The following is an 11,210-nucleotide window of genomic DNA, read 5'->3' as shown; positions in this document are numbered from 1 at the left end:
ATATGAAGAGAGCAACAGAGCAATGGTGGACACACTTGCTGAGGTGGCAAGAAGAGCTCACTCCAGCAGAGCAAAGTTGCTGGTTATGGGGGATTTCAACCACAGGGAGATTGACTGGGAAAACCTGGAGCCACATGGGGGTCCCGAAACATGGAGAGCCAGGATGTTGGACGTGGTGCTGGAAAACCTCGTGCACCAACATGTTAAGGACACTACCAGAGTGAGAGGGGAGGATGAACCAGCAAGATTGGACCTTGTGTTCACCCTGGGCAGCTCAGATATTGACGACATCAAGTATGAGAGTCCCCTAGGAGCTAGCGACCACGTGGTTCTGTGCTTTGAATACATAGTGGAGCTGCAAGTGGAGAGAATAACAGGAGTTGAATGGGAAAAGCCTGACTATAAAAGAGGGGATTACATAGGGTTGAAGAACTTCCTGCGGGAGGTCCAGTGGGACAGAGAACTGGCAGGAAAGCCAGTAAACGAAATGATGGAATATGTAACAACAAAATGCAAGGAGGCAGTGGAAAGGTTTATTCCCAAGGGCAACAGTAACAACGGAAAGACCAGAATGAGCCCCTGGTTTACCCGACGGTGTAAGGAGGCAAAAACAAAATGCAGTAGAGAATGGAAGAAGTACAGAAGGCAGAGAACACACGAAAATAGGGAGATCAGTCGCAGAGCCAGGAATGAGTACGCACAGGTAAGGAGGGAGGCCCAGCGACAGTATGAAAATGACATAGCATCGAGAATCAAGACTGACCCGAAACTGTTGTATAGCCACATCAGGAGGAAGACAACAGTCAAAGACCAGGTGATCAGATTAAGGACAAGGTGGAGAACTCACAAGAAATGATCAGGAGGTATGTGAGGAGCTGAACAGGAGATTTAAGGAAGTTTTTACAGTAGAGACAGGAAGGGCTGTGGGAAGACAGCACAGAAGGGAACATCAAGAGGGAATATACCAACAAGTGTTGGATGACATACGAACAACTGAGGAGGACGTGAAGAAGCTCTTAAGTGACCTTGACACCTCAAAGGCGATGGGACCGGACAACATCTCCCCATGGGTCCTTAGAGAAGGAGCAGAGATGCTGTGCATGCCTCTAACCACAATCTTCAACACATCCCTTGAAACTGGGCAACTACCTGAGAAATGGAAGACAGCTAATGTAGTCCCCATATTTAAGAAAGGAAACAGAAACGAGGCACTAAACTACAGACCTGTGTCTCTGACATGTATTGTGTGCAAAGTCATGGAGAAGATTATCAGGAGAGTGGTCGAACACCTGGAAAGGAACAAGATTATTAATGAAAACCAGCATGGGTTCATGGAAGGCAAATCCTGTATCACAAACCTCCTGGAGTTTTATGACAAGGTAACAGAAGTAAGACACGAGAGAGAGGGGTGGGTAGATTGCGTTTTCCTAGACTGCAGGAAGGCCTTTGACACAGTTCCCCACAAGAGATTAGTGCAGAAGCTGGAGGATCAGGCGCATGTAAAAGGGAGGGCACTGCAATGGATAAGGGAATACCTGACAGGGAGGCAGCAATGAGTCATGGTACGTGAAGAGGTATCACAGTGGGCGCCTGTTACGAGCGGGGTCCCACAGGGGTCAGTTCTAGGACCAGTGCTATTTTTGATATATGTGAACGACATGATGGAAGGAATAGACTCTGAAGTGTCCCTGTTCGCAGATGACGTGAAGTTGATGAGAAGAATTAAATCGGACGAGGATGAGGCAGGACTGCAAAGAGACCTGGACAGGCTGGACATGTGGTCCAGCAACTGGCTTCTCGAATTCAATCCAGCTAAATGCAAAGTCATGAAGATTGGGGAGGGGCAAAGAAGACCGCAGACAGAGTATAGGCTAGGTGGACAAAGACTACAGACCTCACTCAGGGAGAAAGACCTTGGGGTGACCATAACACCGAGCACATCACCGGAGGCACACATCAACCAAATAACCGCTGCAGCATACGGGCGCCTGGCAAACCTGAGAATAGCGTTCCGATACCTTAATAAGGAATCGTTCAAGACACTGTACACTGTGTATGTTAGGCCCATACTGGAGTATGCAGCACCAGTCTGGAACCCACACCTGGTCAAGCACGTCAAGAAGTTAGAGAAAGTACAAAGGTTTGCAACAAGGCTAGTCCCAGAGCTCAAGGGAATGTCGTACGAGGAAAGGTTAAGGGAAATCAGACTGACGACACTGGAGGACAGAAGGGTCAGGGGAGACGTGATAACGACATACAAGATACTGTGGGGAATAGACAAGGTGGACAGAGATAGGATGTTCCAGAGAGGGGACACAGGAACAAGGGGTCACAACGAGAAGCTGAAGACTCAGACGAGTCACAGGGACGTTAGGAAGTATTTCTTCAGTCATAGAGTTGTCAGCAAGTGGAATAGCCTAGCAAGTGAAGTAGTGGAGGCAGGAACCATACATAGTTTTAAGAAGAGGTATGACAAAGCTCAGGAAGCAGAGAGAGAGAGGATCCAGTAGCGATCAGTGAAGAGGCGGGGCCAGGAGCTGAGTCTCGACCCCTGCAACCACAATTAGGTGAGTACAATTAGGTGAGTACACACACACACATACACACACCATCCTCCCTCCCGGCCAGCCAGCCAGCTACGTATTACACATGCTCCAGAGCTGTTTCTCTTTACTTAGGGTATAGGTTATACTACATTCTGGCAGGATCACACTACCAGTGGTATTCTCCCATTCCACTGTGTCGACAATACATAAAGATAACAGTAACATATACTGTATGCGATGTAAAATTTACAATACAGTTCACTACCATGTATATATTATATACAGTAAATAAATAATTAAAATATAACAATAGAAGTAAATTATGGTAAAAAAAAAATGAAATAATGATTGTACATTACAGTACTATGTAGGTAGTTTATATAGGAAAAGTTTGACATTATGCCCTACCCAGTATGTGTGTGTATATATATATATATATATATATATATATATATATATATATATATATATATATATTAGTGGGCCAACACTTAAAGGTGCAGGAGTTGCTCCTGCCAAAATGCATCAGATAATGATAATCCATTTTGCAGCCTGCCTGCCACTTAGCTAAATTGAGGTAAAGCTCACCAAGTGTATGTAGGTAAGACACATAGGCAACAGTTAGGCAACTTTATTCCGAAACGTTTCGCCTACACAGTAGGCTTCTTCAGTCGAATACAGAAAGTAGGCAGGAACAGTAGAGATGTGAAGATGATGTAATCAGTCCATCACCCTTGAAGTCGTAGAATTTTGAGGTTGTCGGTCCCTCAGCCTGGAGAAGGTCAGTTCCATAGTCAGGAACTATCTGAAGATCAAGCGACAGTGCGGAGACTTAAATACTGCCGGAAGGAGAGGTGCAGAGTAGTAGTAGTAGTAGTGAGAATGTAGCCACTGAGAGGTCAGGTCCCTCTCAGATCCAACAGTTCTCACTTGAAAGGGTTGTCCAAGGTGTTTTCTGTACCAAGAGGCCATGTGTTGTAGTGTCTGACAAGATGATGGGCTGATTACATCGTCTTCACATTTCTACTGTTCCTGCCTACTTTCTGTATTCGACTGAAGAAGTCTACTGTGTAGGCGAAACGTTTCGGAATAAAGTTGCCTATGTGTCTTAACTACCAACCTGTCGGTATTGTATACCATTTTGATGTTCAAGTGTATACTGGCTGATGTCCTCTCAACTTGAGAGAAGATGAAATCTGTTGTTTCGAGGAATTGGAGGGGTCTGTCCTATGTTATTGCAGTGACTGGACCCTGTCTTCAAGAAAGATTAACATGGATCTCTTATTCCATCATCACAGTCCGGCACCACGTGGACAGACACATGGCTTCTGCCGAAAGGAAGAGGTCACGATGTTCCAGGGACACGACAGATGACTCGGATTTAGAAATGGATGCTGTATAGCCCTTGTGGCTTAGCGCTTCTTTTTTGATCATAATAATAATAATTTAGAAATGGACGACTCGGATTTAGAAATGTGGGGCGCAATCCTAGCGAAGAAGTTGCGAGACCACTCCATGTCATCAGAAGAAAAGTCTCCAGTTCTGACAAGCCTAACCATGCAGCCAGAGAATACGGAAGGATGGATCAATGTGAACAGTAAGACACGCCGTCCCTCCAAGGAGCAGGTAAACCAGCTCAAATCACCTTCCAGATTCAAGGTAAAAGCTTATGGGGAACACAAAACCCACTATGGTGTGGTTACACACCTGGAAACACGGCACAAACTGAGGTTCAAGATATGGTTCAACCTGAGGGGAGAACCAATACTGACTCCTATCAACAGGGAAATGCATATCACCTTGAAGAAAGTCATGGAGACAGACCGCTCCTTCACCCTGGAGGAACTGGATTCTCGGCAGAAGGTCACCAAGGGTGTTGTGATGCGATACCCGCTGATGATGCCCATCGAGGCAGTAGCAGCTCATCCCAGTGTCGTGTCAGCTCAGCGTCTCAAGGCAAAATCGGCAGGCAATGCACCAACCCGGCAGGTCCTCATTCAGCATGTAGGACCGCTGCCATCCCAGCTGGACCTCGGTTCTTGGGGCAGGTACGATGTCAGGACCTTCATGGCAGAACCAGTTCGCTGTTTTAAGTGCCAGCATTACGGACACCTGGGTGCACTCTGTCCAAACAGAGTAATCTGCGGTGTTCTGCAGCCAGCCCCACCCTACCGAGGAATGCATCACCAAGCTGAAGAATGCATCGCCACCCACTCGATGCCCAAATTGCAGGCAGAAACACCATGCCTGGAACCCTCGATGCCCTGAGAGGCTCACTAGAATTCGTGAGGCCTGGAAGGCAGAGCATCACCCTCAGCAGACGATGGGTGCAGAGAATCCTGCGATACTGCAGAACTCTCATCAGGCAACCCAACTCAATGCCCAGGAATTTCCGACCCTTGAAGACTCAACCAGGCGTCATGAACAGGAGCATCTTCCCCCACTACCGCAACGAAGAAACAAAAACATGAGGAATAGGCGGCGCCAACAGGAAACATCTGGGCAATGCAATCAGCAGACGGCACTACACGAGCCCCCACTGGCCTCCTTGCCAGGCACAGCCACTATGCAGGCTGTGGCTGCACCTCACAAGCAGATGCCGGTTACACAACTTGGCATACAGCAACAGGCCACGGTGTGCACAGTGAAGAAATACAACCCTCAGCAGTCCCCACAGATTACAACAGCCCAGATAATATCCACTGCTTCGAACCCACCGACAACGCAGGCCCCCAACAGAGAGGATCTCTTAACACTCATCAAGACATTCACAGATATTATCTGCAACACAATCACCTCCACAGAACAACAGAGCATGTTCCGGCAGATGGTCAGCACACTCCTGAGGGTGTGTTTACTGACAGAGCAGGAAACAGTGGATGCCATGAATCTGCAGATTATCAGAACAGACAGAGCCCAGTCCCCAGCTCAGGAAACAGCTGAGATGGAGTAACCTCAGTCGCTTATGAGGCACACTAGCTGAACTGTCCGGAACAGTGCTTGAGCAGCATATGCTGCAACAGTGAAGAATCAATTCTCCTTCAGGAGCCAGAGATGGGTCATCTCAAGATTAAGACCCGTGCCAGGACCCTGATCTTGGCGAACATTATACATACTTCCAGTGTGGCTTGGCACTCCTCAGGGCTCTGTTGTACCCTCCCTCGTGCAGTTCTCGCCTTTGATGTTCCCACCTCTTTGCCTTCACCCATTCTATCTACTTTGTCTTCCTCCACTTTCCTTGTTTCTCCTTCCATACAGCCTGCTGGGCCTTCATCTCTTCCTCTGAAGCCATTTACCCCCACTTTCCCTATCTTTACCCAGTCTTAACTCCCAGGACACCCGTTGACACACTAACAGCTTTGATAGTCATATGTCTCTCTTCTCCCTCCATTTCATCTAGCTCTTCCACTCTTGCATCACGCTTCTTGCTACTTCCTTGTCTTTATAAACTCATGGGGTTATATTGACCTTTATTGAGGAGACAAAACTTGAGATGGACACCGACGTCCCCCTCCCTCCTCAACCTTTATAGTCTCACCCTCCACAACCCTCTACACCCTCTATCTTTTTGGACTACCCACACTTCACTTCAACCTTCCCACTACTATCACCACACATTGACTTTGCTGACCACCCTAACCCATGGCTGCTGCCTTTATTGTGTTGCCCTTGTCTTACTTTTTTATGATAAAGGCTGAAAGACAACACAATAGGTGTCCAGAGCCCAAGACTGTTCAGCTGCCTCCCAGGATACATAAGAGGGATTACCAATAGACCCCGGGCTGTCTTCAAGAAGGCACTGGACAGACACCTAATGTCAGTACCTGACCAGCCTGGCTGTGGCTCGTATGTCAGTTTGTGTGCGGCCAGTTGTAACAGCCTGGTTGATCAGACCCTGTTCCACCATGAGGCCTGGTCTCAGACCGAGCTGCGGGGGGGGTGCATTGGCCCCTGAAATCCTCTCTAGATATTAGTTAATTATCAGAGGATATAGTGGAAATTGGAGGGTGTTCCAAGTGGTGGTGTTGCAGTTTTCTCTGCTTGTCTACAAGAACTGAAATTACATTCCATTGTTGGACTTCATATGTCTGGCTATGTTTTATTGCAGTCGCTTGATTGTTTTCCCAGTAAGACATGTAACGAGAGTGCACTTATGGGCGGTAATATTCCATACTCTTGGCTTTCATTCATACTTTATTTCATTATGCTGTGGTCCGCGCATATTTGGGCAAGTGGTACATGGTCTGTTCTTTGTATCTTTTCCATTCTCCCCCATTATCTACCCTTGGCATCTGTTTTCTGATTTTTTTTCCCTTACCTTCATGCCGCCTTTTATTAGGTGGCTATGCTCATAATTTCCTCTGGGGAGGGTCTCAGTGACACTCACAGGGGCCAGTTAGAGGCTTTTCTCACTTTCCTCTCATTATTTTAAATATTTTGTACCCCCTACTCATTTAGAGCCTCGCACTTGTTCTTGTTGCTGTATAGATCTCTAGGCTCTAATATAGTGTCAGCTTTGGTCTGTGGTACCTGAACTTCATGGCAGCGATTATTTAAGAACATAAGAAAGAAGGAACACTGCAACAGGTCTACTGACCCATGCGGAACAGGTCCATGTCCCCCCCCCCGGATTAACCCAATTAACCCTCCCCCCCCGGATTAGCCCAATGACCCACCCAGTCTGGCCACCTCCACTCAAGGAAGGAGCACGGCACCAGACCCAGCAGCACAAGCTAGTCAGGTCCAACTCTCACCCACCCACACCCACTCATGTATTTATCTAACCTATTTTTAAAACTACACAATGTTTTAGCCTGAATAACTGTACTCGGGAGTTTGTTCCACTCATCCACGACTCTATTACCAAACCAGTGCTTTCCTATATCCTTCCTGAATCTGAATTTTTCCAACTTTAAACCATTGCTGCGAGTCCTGTCTTGGCTGGAAAATTTCAGCACGCTATTTACATCCCCTTTATTTATTCCTGTTTTCCATTTATACACCTCGATCATATCCCCCCTAATTCTACGCCTTTCGAGAGAGGGCAGATTCAGGGCTCTCAGTCTATCCTCATAGGGAAGATTTCTGATACATGGGATCATCTTTGTCATCCTCCTACTTTTCATTCTTAGGCCCAATTCCATCGTTGCTCTTCTTGGCAGTTTGAGTGGACAGGTTGAGTGCTTTATTCATGCCATACTACTTGATGCTTCTACATCATCTTCAGATAAGTTTTCACACCTTTGTACTACCTGTGCCAGACAGGTATACATTACCGACAAGATGAAAGTTAAGACACTTGTGCAACATCTGGTTATCTTTATTGTAACGTTTCGCCATCCAGTGGCTTTATCAATACAAATTCTTGGACATAATTAGAAAACAGAAGAACTATATACAAAAGACGAGGTAATCAGTCCCTCAGCCTTGGAGGTAGTGTTTACAACACCGTGGTTGTAGAGATTCTGAAGCACAGGTAAGGAGACTGGCGCTTATATAGGCGTCAGTGAAGAGAGACGTGTAGCAGACGAGGGCATCGTCACTGGTAGGCGGGATTCCCCAGTGGAAGTAGGTCCTTTCCAAATTGATGGGCTAGTTGTAGAAGTCTAGAAGGGACTGATTACCTCTTCTTTTGTATATAGTTTTTCTGTTTTCTAATTATGTCCAAGAATTTGTATTGATAAAGCCACTGGATGGCGAAACGTTACAGTAAAGATAACCAGATGTTGCACAAGTGTCTTAGCTTTCATCTTGTCGGTATTGTATACCTGTCTTGCACAACTTAAGAACATAAGAATGGAGGAACACTGCAGAAGGCCTACTGGCCCATGAGAGGCAGGTCCTTATCAAAACGACCTCTACCTGAAGCTACCCAAGAAATAACTCCCGTACCCAGTGACACCAATCAAACCCAGCCCCTCCCACTCATATATTTGTCCAGTCTCTTCTTAAAGCTACCCAAGGTCCTAGCCTCTATCACCCCACTGGGAAGACTGTTCCACGCATCTACAACTCTGTTAGAAAACCAGTACTTACCTATGTCCTTTCTAAATCTAAATTTATCCAACTTAAATCCATTATTTCTGGTTCTTACCTGGTTCGACACCCTCAGTACCTTATTAATATCTCCCTTGTTTATGCCCGTCATCCACTTATACACTTCAATGATATCTCCCCTCATTCTACGCCTCTCCAGAGAGTGGAGATTTAAGGCTTTAAGTCTATCTTCATACAGGAGGTTCCTTACACAGTAAATCATTTTAGCCATTCTTCTCTGTATGTTCTCTAATGAGTCTATGTCCATCCTGTAGTAAGGGGACCAAAACTGAGCAGCGTAATCCAAATGAGGCCTCACTAGTGATGTATAGAGTTGTAAAATAACTTTTGGACTTCTGTTACTTATACTTCTTGAGATAAATCCAAGTAATCTGTTGGCCTTGTTGTGCACACTAAGGCACTGCTGTCTTGGCTTTAGATTTCTGCTTACCATGACTCCCAAGTCTTTTTCACATTCTGTATGATCAAGCTCTACTTCACCTAGATTATAGCTTCGATGGTTATTTTCTTTACCAAGAGCAAGTACCTTACACTTATCCACATTGAACTTCATCTGCCATTTTTCAGACCAAGACGATTTGGACGATTTGTTCAAATCGTCCTGGAGTTCATTGATATCCTCCTCAGAGTAAATTATACGGCCTATCTTTGTATCATCAGCAAACTTGAAGATTGAGACACTTATGCAGCATATGGGAATCTTTATTCAGGAAATGTTTCGCCACACAGTGGCTTCATCAGTCCAATACAAATAGGAAGGCGTAAGGAGAGGAGGAGTATGAGGTAATCAGTCCCTCGGCCTGGAGTCGATGTGTTCAGTCCATCAATCTTGTAGAATGTACAGCATAGGGCTGTAGACGTGGCTTATATACTGTAGTGAGGTGAGGTGAAGCAGGCGGAGGCGGGGTCATAGTGGTACCATCCACTAGTCGAAGTAGGTCTTCATCCAAAGGTTGAACAAGTGTTGAAGAATTCTTTGTAACAAGATCCCATGATGCTGCAGTGTCTGACAGTTGTGATGAATCTTCAACTTGTCGGTTTTTCAAACCATTCATCACAACTGTCAGACACTGCAGCATCATGGGATCTTGTTACAAAGAATTCTTCAACACTTGTTCAACCTTTGGACGAAGACCTACTTCGACTAGTGGATGGTACCACTATGACCCCACCTCCGCCTGCTTCACCTCACCTCACTACAGTATATAAGCCACGTCTACGGCCCTATGCTGTACATTCTACAAGATTGATGGACTGAACACATCGACTCCAGGCCGAGGGACTGATTACCTCATACTCCTCCTCTCCTTACGCCTTCCTCTTTGTATTGGACTGATGAAGCCACTGTGTGGCGAAACATTTCCTGAATTAAGATTCCCATATGCTGCATAAGTGTCTCAATCTTCAACTTGTCGGTTTTTCAAACCATTCATCACATCAGCAAACTTACTCATGTCACTCATAATCCCTTCATCAAGGTCATTAATGTAAATTATGAACAAGAGAGGGCCTAAAACTGATCCTTGTGGAATGCCACAAATGACTCAAATTTACCACCAACATACGCAAACCTAACTATCAACTCAATCTTGTTACCAGGAACCATAGACACAGTGACAGCAACTTCCAGAAGGGTTATATACAGGGCCTTCTCACTGCAGCTTTATGTGAACCACCTCCTTCTAATCTTCCTAGACGATACATCACTGCCCTTAAGGACCTCGCCAACGACCCCAACATTATCGTCACCACCGCCGACAAAGGAGGTGGAGTCGTCATACTCAACACCAGTGACTACAACACTAAAATGATGGACCTTTTGAATGATCAATCTACATACGAACCCATCAGCACTCAACAGTGGAAGACGCTCACCAAAGACTTTCTATACAAAACCAGACAAATACTTAAACGCACTAGAGAAGGGAAGAAACTTCTGTACTTGTTACCAAGCAACCCTAAACCAGCACACGTGTATGGTTTACCCAAGACCCATAAACACAATATTCCTCTCAGACCAATCACGTCAGGAATAGGCAGTGCTCCACACAAACTAGCCGGAGTTCTTACCAAACATCTTTCCTGCCTTCTGGGGACCATCAGTCCCGCTCATCTTAAACGCTCAGGCGACCTTCTCAACCGCATCTGAAACCTCTCCATCCGTAACAAGAAACTAAGCAGTTTGGATGTGACTTCCCTCTTCACAAAAGTACCTACCAAAAAAGCCATCGAGGTTCTACGACGTAAAGTCAATCAGGACCTTAATCTTCCTCTACCTCCCGGAGATTTTGTTGACTTGATTGAACTCTGTGTTAATTTCAACTGTTTTTCTTTCAATAACAAGCTCTACAAACAAACCTACAGCATAGGAATGGGGTTCCCCATCAGTGCCGTCCTAGCCAACTTATACATGGAACACCTAGAGTCCGAACACTTTGCCAACATCATCCCTTCAAGCGTCACTTGGTTACGTTACGTGGACGACGTCCTCGTAATAACTCCCAAACGTTTTGATGTACGGAATCTTCAGGCAAGGCTTAACGCAGTTGAACCGGCGATCCAGTTTACACTAGAAGAAGAGTCCAATGACAAGCTACCTTTCCTCGA

The 11,210-nt window shown here is 45.8% G+C and overlaps 1 protein-coding gene across 1 annotated transcript in view; it reads left to right on the top strand.

The window, feature by feature from the left end:
- The window catches only part of LOC128687317 (golgin subfamily A member 4-like), a 177,275-nt gene extending 166,611 nt beyond the window's left edge, over nt 1-10,664 (top strand). Inside the window, exon 7 of the mRNA XM_070092798.1 lies at nt 10,203-10,664. Coding sequence (XP_069948899.1) covers nt 10,203-10,211 — 9 coding nt within the window. The 3' untranslated portion in view covers nt 10,212-10,664. The remainder of the gene's footprint in view (nt 1-10,202) is intronic.
- The last annotated feature ends 546 nt before the right edge of the window (nt 10,665-11,210 follow it).

This window comes from Cherax quadricarinatus, chromosome 40 (assembly GCF_038502225.1).
Source record: "Cherax quadricarinatus isolate ZL_2023a chromosome 40, ASM3850222v1, whole genome shotgun sequence".
Taxonomy (NCBI): domain Eukaryota; kingdom Metazoa; phylum Arthropoda; class Malacostraca; order Decapoda; family Parastacidae; genus Cherax; species Cherax quadricarinatus.
This window is presented reverse-complemented; position numbering and strand designations above follow the sequence as displayed.